Source organism: Malaya genurostris, chromosome 1 (genome assembly GCF_030247185.1).
Source record: "Malaya genurostris strain Urasoe2022 chromosome 1, Malgen_1.1, whole genome shotgun sequence".
NCBI classification, from domain to species: domain Eukaryota; kingdom Metazoa; phylum Arthropoda; class Insecta; order Diptera; family Culicidae; genus Malaya; species Malaya genurostris.
In genome coordinates, this window is record NC_080570.1 from 142,212,051 (window position 1) to 142,232,278 (window position 20,228).

The 20,228-nt window shown below is 38.5% G+C and overlaps 1 protein-coding gene across 6 annotated transcripts in view; it reads right to left on the reverse strand.

Moving 5' to 3' along the window:
- Positions 1 to 20,228, reverse strand: part of LOC131425985 (mitogen-activated protein kinase kinase kinase 15) — a 36,374-nt gene that overhangs the window by 3,823 nt on the left and 12,323 nt on the right. For 5 of the 6 annotated variants that reach the window (XM_058588332.1, XM_058588335.1, XM_058588334.1 and 2 more), the window contains 7 exons: positions 7,554 to 10,281; positions 2,571 to 2,735; positions 2,247 to 2,354; positions 1,953 to 2,058; positions 1,405 to 1,870; positions 901 to 1,333; positions 538 to 834 (listed from right to left, as the gene is read on the reverse strand). In XM_058588332.1, coding sequence (XP_058444315.1) covers positions 538 to 834; positions 901 to 1,333; positions 1,405 to 1,870; positions 1,953 to 2,058; positions 2,247 to 2,354; positions 2,571 to 2,735; positions 7,554 to 10,281 — 4,303 coding nt within the window. The remainder of the gene's footprint in view (positions 1 to 537; positions 835 to 900; positions 1,334 to 1,404; positions 1,871 to 1,952; positions 2,059 to 2,246; positions 2,355 to 2,570; positions 2,736 to 7,553; positions 10,282 to 20,228) is intronic. The other variant, XM_058588338.1, reaches the window with a different exon arrangement.

Below are 20,228 nucleotides of genomic sequence, written 5' to 3' on the forward strand. Positions count from 1 at the left end.
TGGACAAAAACTCGACCATGAATGGATCAGCGGCTTTCCGATGTATGTTTAATTTAAACCAACGAAGAAATCGTAGTCTAATATCAAATTCGAGGAAGTGAGATTGGGTGCTGTTTACAAATATGGAAACTTCTCAGTTTTTATGGTTGATTTTGGAGACTGATAAATTATGATCCAAACTGACTTTATTATTTTACTTGCACGTGTTTTATCATCATGTTAACGAAGTAGCTGCTAAGTTACGGCGACCCCAACTGTCGTCAACAGTAACAACTATAACAACCGTAGAGAAGCAAAACTTTTTATCAGTACAAATTTAACCACCGATCAGAACAGTTCAGATATAAACTACTTTCAATCGTTTCCCTCCGGATCTTGCTTACTGCACTCTGTAGACAAGACAAGATGATATATTTGAAATTCTGCTAGGAAAAATCTCGCCTCGTTTCTTGTCGAACAAGCAGTACTATCTCCAAAAAATCACCGAGTACAGCGCAAAAGATTATGCCAATTTTATCATGGTTAGAAAATACACACCTTAATCCAATGCGTCGTAGATCGTCCTGGTCCATCTCGAAGATGAAATCGTCGTAGGTAAAATCATGCCATTGGATGACTCTTCGAACAGTTTCATCGAATCCATGCTGAATCAGCCACTCGTCTAACCTAGCGTCCGGTACGGTGACTCCATCGGCCGAAACAGCTGCGTCGCGAGTTTCACGAAATGGAATTGCTCGAACCGACGACGGCTTCCGGTTTGGCCGAAGAAAATTATTGTTGGAAGCGTCTGTTTCGTCTGCGATACCTGGACTATCGGTCAGATCGCTGGCGTACCTGAAAAAATATATATATTTATATGCTTCATGAATGTTCCTTCGAAAAGAAACCAATCCGACTGACCCTTGCGAAACACGACTCTCGTAGCGACCGGCCATCGACACCAGCTGCGCTGCCAACGTTCGTACCATATCTACGCCGGTCGTCTGCCCGTCCAGAGCCGTCCGGAACACACCGTGATACGTCTTGTGAGATTCATACAGATCTTCCATCAGTCTTATATTCTCAGCCCGCAGTGCCGTAATCTGGTCGTGCACTGCCTTGGTTCGGCTTAGTTTGGCCGGTTTGGCCAGCGTCACCGAATTGACGGTACCCACCCCCGAAGTCGATAGTTCACCGTCGTCATCTTCGTCGTCGATTGCAGCCCCGTGACCACCATCAATTCCGACACCGGCCACACGTTCCCGTCGTGCACCACCCGGAATCCCATTGATGTCGTCTTCATCGTCATCATCTTCATCGTTACGGAACTTACCGGCCAAATTTCGACCCAGTTCTGTGAAGGTAAACAAACAAAAAAAAAAACAGATTGAATTTTCCCCAATGTCAATGCACAAAGTTACCAACCTGGAGACAGAATCATAATCGCTGCCTGGACGGCACTTTTCACCAGATTGTCCAACGCAAACATCCAATGCGGTTTGATGTTATGTGATCGCAAAACCGAAATAACCGCATCCTGAAACGAGTACATCGCCAGATGCAGATGATCGATTGCCGTCGAATCGAAGTCCAAACTTTTCTTCAACCCACTGATGGCCGTCTCCAGTTGTTCCTTCTTCTGTTCGGTGATGTAAGTTCGCAGCGCCCGAATCAACGTTTCCAGATGGGACAGACTGATGACGACGGCTTCCTTTCGGTCGGAAACGATTTTCTCCATCCACACCTGGCAGATTTTTCGTTCGTCGTGTTCCAGCACCCGGTGAAGCGTAGCGCGCCGCTGGGAGTCTTTCTTGAGCAGATAAAACCCGTCGCTTTCGTTTGCTTCGCCATTCAGCAGCGGTGATTTGCTCGAACTCGACAGAAGTTCCACCTGACAAATACTTCAATTTAGGATCACAGAAGCAACAGAAGAACCATCCCCGTCCCCCGCCCCCGGAAGTGTTGATACAAACCTCTGGAGAAAGCAAGCCACCAGAGGAACTCCGGCGGTTCAGCTGAAAGCCGGCCGGCGTTGGATCGATGGCTTCAATTTCCAGCGAAGGAGTTTCGGCGAGATTTCTAAAAAAAATTAAGGAAACCGATTGTAAGACAATACCAGAAAGTAGTTGAAAATACAACACAAAATCAAATCGTTATCATAAGTCATAAGAAAGGAAAATTTAATAAAAATCAAACACTGTCCGAGTCAGCTCCATCTGTAAGGCGAGCGGGTTGAAATAAGAAAAACACAACAACTAAACACTTACCCTATGCTACTGAGGTGATTGGGCATTTGAATCGGTGTCAGGTGGGCGAGATGTTTGTTCTTCCGGATGGAGGCTGATCGGGTCGAGGCGAATATTGGCGGTGAACTACTACTCACAGTTATTGTTGGTGAGGTGGAAAAGTAGCAAACGAACAGAACAGAAACAGTAGCAAAAACGACAGAAACACAACGAAGAAAAGAAGAAAAAAAACGATTGTTAAACATAAACAAACTTATGGAAATGGGAACTGAACTGCAACGGATGATAACAGAATACTTAAAACGAACATCTAATTTTTATACTTCAGCCTAAATAAAAACTTACCCTTCTTCCAACGTGGCGGTTGGAGTATTGCAACTGGCGGTGCTTTGTTGGGAGCTGAGTGTTTTGCTGGTGTGACGGTCCGCCGGCATGCTGACACTGCGCGAGAACTCAGCCGTACTCACGGTGTTCGGAATGCTGATGGAGGCGCGCATCTTTTTGTGCTTGCTGCAATTTTCAACGTAAAAGCCACATTATTAAGCTTTTCATTATTCGGTTTGTTTGTTTTGTTTTAGGTGGATTAAATCGTAAGGGGTATATCAGTGTTGCCGTTGCGTTGAGAATTAGTTCAAGAACAAAAAGGCGGGTGGGTAATATCGAAGACGTAACAGGACGAGCATTTAAATGCTGAGGCCAGTAGGTCGCGTAGTAGCAAATGGCTCGCTCTGCGTATTACATTTCCCTCAATGCTCTCTCGCAAATGTGCAAAATAACTCTCGATGTGGCCGAGTGGTCAAGAAAGTTTTGATATTTTCGGTTACAAGTTTGACTACATCACATGAAATCCAACAAACCTACCGCTTGTTTGGCAGCCTTGCTGAGTCGATTTTATTTCTCTCTCATGTTTCGTTACGTTACCAGGATACAAGAACAGAAAAAAATGGTGCCGCCATAGAAATGGACTTACCTTTACAAAAATAACATTCACTTAATTTTTAACGCGATAACATATGTTTCTATGCATTAATCGCATCTAAACTAAATTATCTAGACATTGTCAACATAGATTTTTGATCCATGCTTTTGAGGGCGAGATAGGGTAAGGGCTCCCTATTTCCTCTGAGCTCCTATTTCCATCTCATCCCTTCACCTCATTACTTTGAATGTGAATAATATCTTACAACGTAACTGAACCAAACTGTGAAATGTTTAAAAATGAATATTTAAGCTATTGTCACACTTTCACATTGGCAGAAATGGTTTTAAATTCTTCGATGATCGTTTTTTTTTCATTTAAAACAAACTCACTTTTCGATTTAGGACACATTTTCGTCTCAAGATTTACAGTTCGTCATGTTTCTGAATATCTACTAAACAATTCGTCTCAAAACATGATCACTGTTTCGCACAATTACACTACTATTGAACGCTGGATGACTTCATAATTAGTAATGTTCACTTGCCACTTGTTTAATTAACAAGTAAAAACTTCAAAATCTACCCGACAAGCAATAAAAGCCTTCAACAATATGAGATGAAAGTTTTTCACTTAGTTCACTTGATTGCGCTTTGTTTTCATCTCATTTGGTTTCGCAAAGTTGCCAGGTTTTCTCATAATGTTACAAAACGAAATTGTTGTTCTTCTTCAAATTATTATCAACAAAAAGTTTTTCTTTGGTATCCGTGATATTAGTTTAATTATATTATTGCTATTTATATTTCAAAAAAACTATTTCGGCTTCGAACATTACCAGAAAGAGCCTGTTAAATACTAATGAAATAACCATTGTAGCAAATCCAGCAGCACTGGTTTCTTTCCGCTATATGTCAACATAACGCTGTTAAGTGTGTGTGTTCCATCGGCTGTGCACAGAGATGCCAGATATTCGCCCTAATTCTGAATAACGACGTATTGATTTTTCGATCGAATGTGGTTCGATCGAATCATAGCTACCTTTGATTTTGCTAACGTTATGGGGAATACAAATGAAATACGAGCGAAAAAACGATACGACGTTATTCAGAATAAGGGCGATTTTCATAGAAAATATGTATTACTTTTCATAAAAAGTCTATATCTGCTCTATCTGTTTTCACTAATAAAATGATATTAAAAGATAATTTTTCATATCTGCGATGATTTCCATTTTAACATGCGATTTGTCCGTTGATTACTGAACTTTCAAAGAATTACTGCAATCAAATAGTAATAGATACTCAGAGTGAAAAGACTAATGTTTTACTTCTCACTTTTTATGAACCTGTACAAATCTGTATTACATTTAGGAAAACTGTATAAAATCTGTACTCTGATTTAAATCAACGCAAAAACCTATACAATACAGATAAATCTGTATAAATGGCATCTCTGGCCTGCAGTTTGTTTTTAGAAGGGCTAATGCCTAAATAAAAACAATTCCTTTTTTGTTTTTCGTTAAGTTTACCAAATTACTCTACAGTGAAATTTTAAAGTTAAAACGAAAGGTAACGAAAACCACCCAAAAATTTTTTAACGTCGAAATGATTCAAAACTGATTCTAAAAGTATTCTTTATTATCTTATAGTTGGCCATTTTTAAGAAAAACTCGGACAGTTTGAACCTGAGAGTGTAATAGTGCAATGTTTTGTTTTGATCCTATTAACAGGATGAATAAAGGACCAACGATAGGATGAATAAAAATCCTTTGAGATGGAATTAGGAGCAGAGTAGTGAACATATCAGAAGTGTTTTTAGCTGATTTTTTTAACATTTTATTTTCCAATGAACGTGAATCAATTCTCCATGTGGAGCTAGACGAATTAATATGAATAAATGAAAAAATCATAGTGATTTAACTGGCTAAATCAGTTTTTTAATGTAACGTTCATACAAATGAGATGAAATAGGGAGTCCTTACTCTATTCAATGAACAAGTTGAAAGACGGCGTTTTCAGCTAAGCAATTCTTCCTTCAGAAAAAAAAACTTTCCCGACCGCTAATGTCATAGAATCATTCTGAAATTTTCATCGAATAATCTAAACTAATTTTCTAAGTGATTGTCAGTTGGGTTTTTTTTCTATTTTTGAGAAAATCAGATTTGAAGCGTGAAAATATCCCCCTAAAACACACTGGCCTCAGCCCTTCAGGTGAAATGTAGCGTCATAAAATGTCATGAATCCTTCACACTTTGAATATATGTTAATTCAATCGTTATTGTTAGTGATTACTCTTACACTAGAGCTATGAATCATTTGTAATTTTTTTTAACCTCTTCATTCGTGCGAAATTTCTTACCGGTGAGCGTTTTTTCCAGGTCTGCAAACAGCCAGTAGTCGCTGGGAGCCAAATCTGGCAAATACGGGGGAGAAATTTGAAGTTAAACTCATGTAGTTTTGCCATTGTTTTGATTGATTTGTGACATGGTGCGTTGTCTTGATTAAACGAAATTTTGTTCTTTGCCATATGTGATCGTTTCTTTGCAATTTCAGCCTTCAAACGCTCCAATAACGCTATATAATATTCACTGTTAATGGTGTTCACTTTCTCAAGATAGTCGATAAATATTACACCAAGCACATCCAAAAATACCGAGGCCATAACCTTTCCAGCCGATTGTGCTTTCGGGTGGTTTGGACGAGGCTCACCAGTCGCTGTCCCCTCAGATGACGGTCGTTTTGATTCCGGAAGTGAAGTGATGAATCCATGTTTCATCCATTGTCACATATCGACGCAAAAATTCCGGCTTGTTACGTTTAAACATGGCCAAACACTGGTCAGAATCATCAACACGTTCTCATCTTTAATCAATATCATTTAATGATCATGCCCGTTCATTTGATATCTTTACGCTAACTCACGCAACTTCACTTTTCGATCATTCAAAACGATTTTGTGGATTTTTTATGTTTCCTGGTGTTACCGCCTCATTTAGACGTCCACTGCGTTCTGCATCATCGGTGTCTGTCGTTTGAAGTCTGACGAATCGGAGTCTCCATAACACTTTTCAAGCCATGGCTTCGCTTGAACGATTACTGCACCATAAGTCGTATTCGTCGTGTTTAAAACGGTTTTGTTTCAGTTTTACCTGATTGTTCTATAGCAAACAACCCTGTTTTAAGCGAAATAACATCGTTTACTTTTGCGTTATTTCATATTCATTAATGTCACATTACAACTTGTTTTCCCTAAATCTCGGTTGATTTTTCAGAGGGCCGTAAGAGCAAGTGATAGTTTCTCTTTGTTTACTTTCTCTTTCGATATTGTGATGTGATTATAAAGATTTCACAGTTCTATTTGAAAGTCGAAAATTGATGCAATAAGATGAGTGATAAAAGTGGAAACCTCTTGATAATTGATAGAAAAGAAAGTAAACAAAAAAAACTGTCACTTGTCTTACGGCTTTCTGAAAAATCAAAACCGAGATATAGGGAAAACATGTTTAATGTGACATTAATGAATACGAAATAAAGCAAAAGTAAAACATGTTTTTCGCATTTTCCCTGATCAATGCAGAATGATTTGCAAAATGTATGAGCAAAAGTAAATTCGGTACTTCATAAAAGATTTTAAAGTCAATACAGTAAGGATTCATTCATTCCAGGAAGAATGATGAACTCCTGTGACAGTAGCGCCTTACCACATTGGGTGAAAAACGATACACGGAGAATAGAAAACCCGGATACTTAGGTGCGTCAATGCGGGACAGTTATTTACAGTTAAGTTGAGAATCGCTACCAACAATACACGGTTATCTAGGCTACTCGAGAAGGGAAGTTAATATTGAAGGTGAATTTCCATTGGTGGCTGAGCAGCCATTTAAACTAATTGTACCAATAGTCATCTCATTAGTGAGGTCGCATTATAATATTCGACTTTTAATCAACGAATTATTATAAAATCGTATACTATATTTTTGCTTCTGCTCTAAGAAGCATTACCGCATAAAAAATAGTTCGAAAACAGTTCAATACTGTTATAACGAAGTGAAATTACCTTAAGATCAATATATCGAACAGAAACAGCAGATCTTACTCTAACTAATGGTATATGAGATGACTACTGGAGCCGTTATTCTATATAGAGAGATGACTCATTCTAACATGAATTGCAATATCGTTATTATGTATTGACCAACTTTTTAGAGTTTTTATGCGGTCAATTTCTAATAAACTTTACATCTTTCTACCAAATAAAAATACATTCATTTCGGTGATAGAGCTATGAATTTCTCAATAGTTTCAATTTCAATTTCGTTGATAAATTTTAAGTTTATACACGATCAAAAACAAGAGTTTCAGAACGTTTTCCATACTATTTAAATTAAATAATTCTAACCGGCTACTCACTCTGACAGGAAGGGATCCTCCAGCAGTTCAGCCGCCGTCGCCCGTTTGTCCACGTCCACCTCGAAGCAGCGTTTGATGAAATTTTTCGCTATCGGCGACAGTTCGGCCGGTATTTCGGGGTGCTTTTTGTAGAAGCCAACCTTGAACATGGCGGCCTGCGGTGATCCCAGCTCAACGAAGGGTGGCTTTCCGGTGGCCATCTCGACGACGGTACATCCGAAAGACCAGATGTCAGCTGCCGGTCCGTAACCGCGAACACCCTGATCGATAACCTCCGGTGCCATGTACTGCAGCGTTCCGGTGAAAGTCTCCGTGACTGGATTGATTCCGGCTAGCCGTTTCGACGTTCCAAAGTCGGATATCTTCACGACACCACTGTACGTGTTCACCAGTACGTTGTCCCCTTTGATATCACGGTGCACTATCTTTTGGTCATGGAGATACTTTAATCCCTCCAGGATCTGTTTGGAGTAGAATGCGATAGTCGCTTCGTTGTCTTTGAGTGGTCCCCATTTTGATCGGAGTAAGGCCGAAAGTGATCCTCCTGGGACTTGCTCCATGAAGATTTTGAAATAATTGTCTTCCGATTTTGAGCCCCAGTACTGTACTATGTTCCGGTGGCGTAACTGCGAATGCAGTTTGATTTCTTCGTGCAAAGGTTGGACTTCGTGACTGAACTTTTCCGGCACTTCCTTAACGGCAATTTTCACCTGGGTATTGAGATCCCGCGCGGCATAGACGGTACCGTAGGTGCCTCGCCCCAGCACGATTCGGCGAGTTTGATCGTCCATTTCGTACTCGTAATTAATCTCATCACTGGTCGTCTCCGTCGATAAGTCTATAAAACCGCACCCTTGTTCGGCCGTCATTTGCAGAATCAAATCATAGAACTGCTGTCGACACTGGACCGACGGAAAGTACATCTGAAAGTCGTCCGAGTTTTGCTGCACGTACAGATAGGCACATCGTTCGTCTCGTTTGTACAAACTGACGGATTTTATCTGACTGGCTAGGAAATTGAAGTTGTGAACCTTCCGGCACTTTTCCTTCTCGTGCTGCTGGCAGATATTGGTGATGTCGATGGACTTTTGTTCCGCGTTCATGTGCACCGACACGTACGATGGCATCAGAATCTTTTGCGTTTCTTGGATCAAAATCGGAAACCGAACCGTAGACGATGGTTCGGCGTTGGTGGCTTCGATGAAAAATTCCATCCAAAATTGAAAGATTTGCTGCTCGATCGATGCCAACGATTCTTCCGATTTGCGCCGGGAACAGTCGATCAGTGTGATGTTGCCGATGGTAGATTTCAGGTACCATTTGGGTGGTTTCAACCGGAACATGCACTCCGCCGCTTGGATGGCCTTTGCGTAGTTCTCGGCTAGTACGGAGATTTCGAAGAACGTTGCCACGTTCCAGTAGTCTTTGATCGATGAGAGCGACCCTTTTTTGCCGATCAGATTGTTCAGCACCATTCCGATGTGCTGCAGTTCCATGTCCGTGAAATCTTTACCTTCGATCACCAGCAGGGTGGCCAGATTGATACCGGCAAACTCGTTCGGCTGGATTTCGAAACTTTTCCGGTACCACGTAATGGCATTCTGCAAAGATTCCATGTCGGTTCGACTGGATTCAACGAAAATATCTTTGTAAATTCGACCGCACAGGCACAGCATATCCGGAAAGTGGTTCTCTTTCTTCTCCAGAGCTTTGATGCAGGTTTTCAGTGCCGCATCACGATCGCCCTCCTTGTTTCGCCGGTTCAAAGCGAACGCGTACAGGTAGTTCATATTGCCGGTGTTGATGTAGTTTTGCTTATTCGGTACGGTTTGTAAATCGTCCACCAGCATAACCATCGCATCGTAGTCTTGAACATCTCGCAACGATAGCATGTAGGTTTGTACGATCTCTTTCGACAGGACATGTGGGTCATCCAGTCTTTTTCTCATGTTTCGCAGCATTTTTTGCAGTTCTTCTACGTTTCCTGCATACTGATCCCGGACACCCCTCAGGTCCGCCAGGAACTTTTCCCTCAGATGGGCCTTCGATTGGATCTCTACATCTTGAAAAATCTTCCTCAGTCGGCCCAAAAGACTGATCTTCGATTCCATCTCCTCCAGGTAACCTCCCTTTCCGGGATTTGTCACCACACAGCTTCCACCTTCCGCCACTCGATAAGGCACGAACGTATAATTCCCACACGAGATTTTCATTCTCAGAGTAGCCTCACTCTCCGCGTCGTTATAAATCACAATATTCTCCTTCATTTCGAAGCTCTCTCGTACCCCCAAATGGTAGCTCAGGGTACTCTGCTGCGCCTGGACACTGAGATCAACGACGGCTACGTCCGCACTGTAGAAGCTATCCACCGTGTTCAGTTCACCGAAGTCCAACTTTTCGAATTCCAGCAGCTGAAGATTTGCGCAAGCCTGCAGACAAGCAAGTTTCACCTCTTCGAAAGCCACCTTGCGCTGTGCCAGGTGCGTATCAATCACACACGCTATATCCATCCGGGGACGACTGGATCCAGCCTGGGATCCATTTCCACCGGCACCACTGTTGTTGTTGTTGTTGTTGTTGTTGTTGTTGCTGGAGCCAGCCGTTCCCGCACCTGCCAGACCACCGACGACGTTTCCGTTCAGTACGGCCGTGTTGGACGAAATGTCACTCAGATTGGACATACTGTCCGCGAAGGAGGTTGTGGTGATTCCCGGCGAGGGGAGCGGTTCTGCAATGGAAGTAAAAAAGAAAAACAAATGTCACTTTATTTGCATTCCAAGGAACTATATAAAGATTACTTTTTATTTACTGTGAAGTCGCACCAGCTTCAGTGAGATTCACAAGCGTCATAAAAAGTAAACAAAAAGATTTGCCCGCGATGTAAACAAACTTCGAGAGCATCTGGAATTTTGTGACTCATGGTTTGAAAGATTGTGTCAGGTGGAAACATTACCAAGATGAGATCCCCACGGTAGAAAATTTTCAAATAGATAAGTACCTCTTTTTAACAGCAGCCATTGTCAGCTTGGGCGGCTGGCCTGATAGATGCAATTTTCAATTAGCAATTCATCAGTACCTTCTACAGACCACTTTTGAAGACAATTATTCACTTTATTCATTACAAGTATGTTAATCTTACAAGCTATAAAATTATGTACAAAATTTGATTAAAAAAAACATTTGATTTTTTCCTCTAAACTTCAGTTTGACAGCGGTTTGAACAGATGACACGTTGATTTGCATGACGCAGAACATCTCAGCAAACATTGGTTTGGTAAGCTTGTTTCGCTTTCATTTTACCTTTTTTCACTGATGGGACTGACAATCGATTCACAACAATTGCCTTCGAACGGAAATCACAGCAACACGAGAATTTCGTGGCCTTGTCGGGACTTTGTCACTTGTGGAGTGTTGTAACCGTCTATCGCAAACATGTTTACCCTTTTAGGTACTTTAAGTTCCAATGTGTTTATAATTCTCGGAGTGTGATTTGATCAAGACTTGCACCCATCCGCGCGATCATACTCAGATACTGATGGAAAACAGTTCATGAAACAGGAACATCAAACAAACGAAGAATCATTTTATCTAGAAATATGGATTCGTAATATTGATACCAGGTTTGCAGATCTTTTTACATAAGTTAAGTTATTATGTTTTGTTGTCTTTTTACATAAATTTCCATAAACAATCGTCTAACTTATAGACTTTTGAAATTGCGTTACAAAACTACGTTACAAAATTACAAAATTCACTTGAATTTGAAGCATTTTTAGTTCACAAATGCGCGAAATTTCAACTCTTAGGGCATGTTCAGGAGTGTTCTAATTCTAGATGCATAATTTATGTCAGTTACAAAATTTAAATCTGGATTTTATAACAAGAAAAACCGGCAGCCCCAGCAGTGTTTTACTCGTGTTTCAAATATACAGAAAATAGAACGGCATTGTAGACCAGTTTTAATTTTGACAGAAGAACTGGTCGAATAAATAAAACTAGAACGGCTTGCTGGGGACACGTTTGTTCCAGTTTCTGTTCTATTATACAGGGTGATTTTTTAAGAGCTTGAGAACTTTTTTAAACAATAAAACGCATAAAATTTGCAAAATATCATCGGTTCTTTATTTTAAACGTTAGATTGGTACATGACATTTACTTTTTGAAGATAATTTCATTTAAATGTTGACCGCGGCTGCGTCTTAGGTGGTCCATTCGGAAAGTCCAATTTTGGGCAACTTTTTCGAGCATTTCGGCCGGAATAGCCCGAATTTCTTCGGAAATGTTGTCTTCCAAAGCTGGAATAGTTACTGGCTTATTTCTGTAGACTTTAGACTTGACGTAGCCCCACAAAAAATAGTCTAAAGGCGTCAAATCGCATGATCTTGATGGCCAACTTACCGGTCCATTTCTTGAGATGAATTGTTCTCCGAAGTTTTCCCTCAAAATGGCCATAGAATCGCGAGCTGTGTGGCATGTAGCGCCATCTTGTTGAAACCACATGTCAACCAAGTTCAGTTCTTCCATTTTTGGCAACAAAAAGTTTGTTAGCATCGAACGATAGCGATCGCCATTCACTGTAACGTTGCGTCCAACAGCATCTTTGAAAAAATACGGTCCAATGATTCCACCAGCGTACAAACCACACCAAACAGTGCATTTTTCGGGATGCATGGGCAGTTCTTGAACGGCTTCTGGTTGCTCTTCACTCCAAATGCGGCAATTTTGCTTATTTACGTAGCCATTCAACCAGAAATGAGCCTCATCGCTGAACAAAATTTGTCGATAAAAAAGCGGATTTTCTGCCAACTTTTTGGTAATAAAATTCAATGATTTGCAAGCGTTGCTCGTTAGTAAGTCTATTCATGATGAAATGTCAAAGCATACTGAGCAAATAATAATGCATGAAAATCATAACCTCAAAAAATCTGAGCAAATACTAATGCATGAAAATCCTAACCTCAAAAAAATCACCTTTTAGATCTTCCATATAGAACTTTTAACTGCTGAATTTGCTCTTATGTTTTATAATAAACAGGGCCACAATTTTTTCTCATAGTAGTTTATGTTTATAGCTGATATCGATAATGTTTCGAATAAAGCACGAAGTATTATTGTATAATTATTCTGGTTATAAAAAAATTGTCATTGTAACGGTCAATTAAAAAAATATGTTTCCGGATTGTGGTCTCTAGGAGGTTGAATCGTCTCAAATGACAGTTTCGCTATCTTTGCGATCCCCAGTGAAAATTGCAATACTTCACTAGGACCGTCGCACAGTGGTGGGAAGACTCAATCATTTATGCTGGTTATCCTACATTTGAATACGACTTACTTTACTATGGGGCGCCTTTTCAAAATTTACCCTCTGAGAGAGTGATAAGTTTTTGATCGTGAATATCTCCTGTTGTATCTAATGAATTAATATAATTCTTTCTACATGCCATCGGAAATATGATCACAATTTTATAATAAAATTTTCAGTTCTGTGACATATTCTTAAATAGTTCAAAATTAAACTTTTCTGAAATGTTTGGTATAAACGAGTATCAAAAAGGAAAATTCATAAGGCGCGTTTGCCTTTCTCGTATTTTGAAAGTTCATAGCTCAGTGATCTGTGGAAGGATTTATATGATCTAACTACCAATAGAATCGAAAATTTTCAACTTGAATGTGTATTGCAACAACATTGCAGTTTTTCAATAGTACACTATTGAAAAACCTGTTTGATTTAATCCATGACAGCACCAGCCAATCAGAACGCGAGATGTCTGCATCTATACAAGAGCATCCATATAAAAGTTGAGTGGTTCATTTTTCCTACCATTTGCTGAGCAACTGTTCCCGAAATAAGAAACACGAGAGCAACATCGAGGACCTGTCGTCTCACTGTTTCCCGTTCTGCGAACAGGAAAAGGAATTTTGGCAAAGGGGCTGTCCGTACATCGCTGCCAGTAGTAGGTATAAAATGAAAAAGAATGTGAGAAATAGAGTCATTTAAGTACGAGACATTGTCAGCACGATGGAACCGAAAACCGGTAGAAAGGCAGCCAAAAAGTCCAGCAGGACCCATTCAAAGCACTTTTCAGTGCTAAAGATCATCCTAAAGAACTAGTTGAATTTTGTCGCTTTCCTACCATTTTCTGAGCAACTGTTGCCGAAACAAGACACACACGAGAACCGTCTCAGATCTTAATGCAGATTTTGTTGATTGTGACAATTCAAGGCACTTTTTAGTGCCACAGATAATTATTAAGAGTTAATTAAACTTTCAACATTTCCTACCAAAAGATTTATCAAGATGGAAGTTAAAATAATTTGCACCGTCACTAACACCTTCAATTACGAACGGCAATGCGAAAGCGAAAGTGATGATGTTGAACACATCTTTATACTAGTATACAAAATATGCCGTGCGAAACAGAGTTGCCACGTATACAGATCAAAATGTATTTTTGTCGAGAATACTTTAGTATGCAGCCGAAAACAAAAATGAACAAATTGTTAGAATAAAGGTTTCCATTTGATTTGCGCATTCTACTTTCCAGGCGTATCAGAACTGTCTAAACTTAAAGCCTAAACTTGAAGTTTCTGCGTAAAAATTCCACAAGATGCTGTTAACAGCTAGACAGCCAAATCAGTATTCTTTCATATCGTCTCACTGTATAAAATGAAATGTGATGTGAAAAATAGCGTCATTTAAGTTGAGGCAGCTATTCTAGGATTAATCTGTATTATTATTATTATTATTATTATTATTATCATTATTATTAAAATAACTCTTGCATACCGAAGATCGTCGATACATTTCATACCAGGCCATTGCAATTGTATCGTACTGAAATTTCGAGAAGAATCAGATGTCTTCGAACTTCATAGCTTCAATAAAAATAAACTACAAATTGCTCGATCCTAGCCTTCTATATTAGCAAATAAAAAAGGAATTGTTGCAAGTTTGGAATATATAGTTGTAGAATAACAGCTGTTTAATGTAACTTATCTGTACTTTAACTTTAATTCATACAATCAATCAATTAACTGATATTCGGAAAAGTGATGGGAGCGTGCCAGTTTTTTTTCGTATTCACGACATCCAGTTATGTCTCTGACGTTACCCACCCGCCTTTTTTTATTGTCGTGAATACGACTTACTTTACTATGGGGCGCCTTTTCAAAACGTACCCTCTAAGAGAGTGATAAATTTTTGATCGTGGATATCTCTTGTTGTATCTAACGAATCAACATAATTTTTGCTACATGCCATCGAGAATATGATCACAATTTTATGATAAAATTTTCCGTTGTGTGACATAATCTCAAATAATTCAAAATTAAACTTTTCTGAAATGTTTGGTATAAACGAGTTTCAAAGAGGATAATTCATAAGACGCGTTTGCTTTTCTCGTATATTTAAAGCTCATAGCTCAATGATCTGTGAAGGGATTTATATAATCTAACTACCAATAGAATCGAAATAATTCAACTTAAACGTGTATAGCAAAAGCATTGAAGTATTACAATAGTACACTGTTGAAAAACCTGTCTCATTTGACCCATGTCAACACCAACCAATCAGAACGCGTTCTGAGGAAGAAAACAAAATATCTGCTGCTGTACAACAAATCGTTTGCGAAAAATGTTCCTAACAGTGTTTAATATCGTAGTGAATTGCACAATTTGGTCCTTCTGAAAGGCAGGAATGAATCCCGTACAGCATCCGGATAGTTTCTTTCAATGAAATGCAAATCCGAAATGAAATAATCGACATTAACATTCTGTATGCGGCTATTTTTATAGCCGTTAGGACCACCCATTAGTGAAAAAGCTACAAACAAAATCACGTAAAAGAAAGCTCCTAACAAAAATTGGATCAGTTTGGATTCTATCGCCACTGCGAGCAGATGTATGTTGTGTCGTTTGCAAAGCTAGTTTCACTTCCGACAAGAGCGATTACGTCACAGCTGCCAGTCATTTGCATTGGTGAAAAAACAACGAAAAGAGGACAATTGGTGGAGAGCATTACACAAAATCAGCCTAATCTAATGGCTCTGAAAGTTTTCCAAAGAACTATTAGGATTTGTTGTTCGCAAATCGAAGGTAAATATCCTCAGTTTAGTGCAAATCTAGAACAGTTTGGTTAGATTTGTGCACTTTTCGCGGTGTGAAATTCACAGTAATCGAGATCAAGTGAAGCCTTCTTTGTTTTTGCGAAAAATGTGAAAAAGGGGAATGCTTGCATAATTCATACAATTGATCAACTAATTGATATTCGGAAGTGCTAAGGAACATGTCAGTTGTTTTCGTATTCACAACATCCAGTTATGTCTCTGACATTACCCACCCGTATTTTTTCCTAGGTTCCTCATACTATCTTAATCAAAAAGTTACCGGAATCACCACCGTGTGACGCTGCTCTCAATCATCCGATTAGATTTTTTATAGGTTGCCACATCTGTCATGGAAATTCTGTCGAATTTTCAGCCTAATATTGTAATTTTCATTGGCGACTAACAAAGATTGCGATGCGACAAGATAGCGCCAAAATGCCGCAAAGACAGCGAAACTGTCGTTTGCATAGACTCAACCTCTTAGAGACAACAAACCAGAATTTTTTTTTAATTGACCGTAAAATGACAATGTTTTTATAAACAGAATATATATACAATAATACTTTGTATTAATCGACGTCTTTGTCTACAAAATTTCGTGCTTCACTCGAAACATTATCAATATTAACTGTAAAAATAAAACTACTAGATAAAAATTGTAAATCGTCTACTTTAAAAATTTAGTCGCCTTTGACAGATACATATTTGATGATGCTTTTAGTGAACAAACAAATAATTCTTGTCGCTGGAGAATATTACCTTTAAAATCTGTTATTGCCTTCAATCCACTAGACGATTTATTTCTCTATTCGCTCTAATGCTTGATATAAAAATACTGTAAACTGAAGTACAACAGACAGCGAAGGGGTTAAAACGACTGTCCAACCCCTGGCAGAGATGCCAGGTAAAATTAATACTAGAAATCCTTTAATACAAAGGGTTAAATTTTATAAGTATGACGAGAAAAACCAAATAAGAAGTCCGACACAATTTTAAAAGTCTGTAAATTGGACGACTGTATATAAAAAAACGTGTTTAATCCACCTAGCAGTGAGATGATACCTATTTTTATCAATCCGCATGTGTTTTTTGCATGAATATTCTTCGGTGTTTAAGTTTTCATGACATTGTTTTAATGACCGTCGTTTTAAGCGACAATTTGAGATTTTAATCACTCATTACTCTGTAATGTCGAAACTGCAAATGGGATCAAATTTGAATCTAGAAGTGTGATAATCGATTAAACATGCCATGATATGTCGAAGTAAGTTCCACTCTAGAGTTTACGGTAATTTAAGGTACTTCCAGAGCCGGTATTCAGGAACCAGCATAACCCAAACCGCTTCGTATGGCCATATGACGAATAAATTACAACAGTTTTAAGTTCAACTTTGAAGCTTTTCGGGATTGTCATCTTCTATATCGGTTTGAATTTTAAAAATTCATCATCATGTAATTCGAGAACCGGAAGTCATAATTGGATAAAATAATTAATTTTTGTATATAAGTTTGTTTTAATTAAAATTTTTGTTTCTGAAATTTGATTAGGCTTTTTTTGAGAAAACGATTGAGCTTTGAGAAACGATTTTATACTGGAACCGGAATTCTAAAAGCGGTATGGCCGAAGTCAGATAAATTCACCTGAGTAGCTGTACACTCTACATTTGTTTCAAAACATTTGAAAATCAGTTAAGACATCTTTGAGAGATCATAGCACGAATTAAATTTTTAGGTGCCTTCTGATCGACAACTGAATACCACTAAAACTGAAAAAAGTGAATTTTTTTATCGACTATCCAAATCTGCTAACCCGATAAACCTGATTAAATTATGTGGAATAGACATTTTTATACAATACCCGAAACCGGAAGTTGGATCTGACTGAAAAGCAAGATGTTTTATAGAACTTTGAAACTTTTCATTTGAATCTTAGATGATTCTTAGATTTCATTTGCATCTTAGATCGGTTCAGCCATCTTCAAGAAAAATGAGTTACACAATTTTGATTTCGTTTCACATATCATCCTGTAGTTCCGAAACCAGAGGTCGGAACCAAACATAATGCAGGAACTTTGTTTGGGAGCATACGACTTTTCGTATGAATCTGAATTTGTAGAAAAGAAATTTTCCGAGAAAATTAATTGAAGTTATTTGTCACACACGCATTTGCTGATCTCGACGAACTGATTCGAATGGTATATGGATGTTATGTTGTTCCAGCATTTATTGCTGTAAGTAGTTTAAAACAAAATAATTAAAAAAAATTCTGCCATCATCTGGTTTATATATGTCATATTCGAACGATTATGTTGCCAAAAACGAGCCGTGCCAAAATCGGTCCGAGGCTAAATGTCATGAAAAAGAATGCTGTACACAATCCTTTTGGTTCTTAGAAACAATTGTATGTAACAGTATAAAAAATCGTGTTTTCCGTTGCTCCCAAGCATTTCTTTGTCATACAGCGCTCAAAACTCCTACTGCTGGAATAGGGGGAAAAGTCGCTTACAGAAAAATTTCGATATCTCCGTTAAAAATGGACGGATTTTAACAATCTATGGCTTGTTGGATAGGTATTACCGTGCGGAATCTAAGTCTGAAAACATATTCTGTTTTCAAGGTCAATTGTGACAGATACTGTCAAAAAACTGAAAATTTTGACATAAAACTTTGTATAACTCAAAAAGTAAACATCCGATCTCAAAACCATTCAATAGCGTTTTGGGTGACGGGGAGACCTTTCATTTGCGACTAGTTTGATGAAAATCGGTCCAGCCATCTCTGAGATCTCGACCTCTTAGTTGACAACACACATACGGACACACACACACACACAGACATTTGCTCAGTTCGTCGAGCTGAATCGATTGGTATATGTCATTCGGCCCTCCGGGCCTCGGAAAAATTTTCGAAAGTTTGAGCGAATTCTATACCTATTTTTTATATATATAAAAATAGGTAAAACATTAAAGTCTGCAAAATTACAGAGTCTGCTTACAAAACAAATCGGCAAAATTACATGCAAAACTGCAACCTGACACCTGTGATTCTGACGCTCATTATTTCGCTATTCTGCGATGATTCCATCGTATTCTATGCCTCGTTGAAAACCACACTACCTGGACATTCGTAAAAGTTACGCTGTATTGAGTACATCTGTGATTATGCGTGTTTTCGATTTTGTACAATTTTTAAAATGAAAACGAATTTGCAACAACGTTATGAGACGTTAGCGTGACGACGAAAAAGACCAGATTTGTAGGTAAACAACTCGCACAAGCATCGTTATCATGATTTTGTAATGACACTAACAAGTAGTTTCAAATGAAATAAAAGATTAACAAATTTACAATTTTTTCACGGCCAGGCCAGGCTGTAGACCATGTTCGATGTACGCACTATTGTGTCTGTTTGGCGTTTTAGAATGACTAAAACATGATTCAGAGTGGCGAAGTGGTAGCGCGTATGCACGGAATGCATAAGAACGCAGGTTCGAGTCCTGTCTCTGAGCGTATCTTTTTCCAAAAATTCATCTTTTCTGTTAGTTTTTCTTTCATTTGGCTTCTCCAATATATGTTTCCGCTCAGTCATTGCAAAAACTGAACTTAGTTATGGCGGCTTTACGTCAAACTAAAAATTAATAAATCACTTTTAAATGGTTTTGAGATCGGATGCTTACTCTTTGAGTTATGCGAAGTTTTATGTCAAAATTTTCAGTTTTTTGACAATGACTGTCACAATTGACCTTGGAAACAGGATATGTTTTTAGACTTAAATTTCGCTCGAAAATAGCTATCCAACAAGCCATGGCAACACAATCGTTCGAATATGACATATGTAAACCAGATGATGGCTGCATTTTTGAGTTGAAAGTAATTCCATAATTATATTGATTTAAACTACTTACAGCAATAAATGCTGGAAGAACATAACACCTATATACCATTCGAATCAGTTCGTCGAGATCAGCAAATGCGTGTGTGACAAATAATTTCACTCAATTTTTTCGGAGATGACTCAACCGTTTTCTACAAACTCCGATTCATATGAAAAGTGGTATGCTCCCAAACAGGGTTCCTGAATTATGTTTGGATCCGACTTTTGGTTCCGGAACTACAGGATGATATGGAAATCTAAGAATCATCTAAGATTCAAAGGAAAAGTTTTATGATCCTATCACACATCTTGCTTTTCAGTTAGATTTTCCGGTTTAGGGTACTCGAGGTTATTAATATGAAAATGATTTTTCACATTAATTAATCGGGTTTATCGGGTTTGCAGATTTGGATAGTTCAGTTTTAGTGGTATTCAGTTTTCGATTCGGATTTAATTCGCACTACGAGTTTTCAAAGATGTCTACCCTGATTTTCAAACATTTTGAAACAAATGTATACTATACAGCACCCCAGGTGAATTTATCTGACTTCGACTACACCGATTTTCGAATTCTGGTTCCAGTATCCAATCGTTTCTTAAAGCTCAATCGCTTTCTCGAAAAAGCCAAATCGACAAAGACAATATTATTAACTGTAGGCTTGATACGCTCAACTCTGGAGTATGCATCATTTTTACC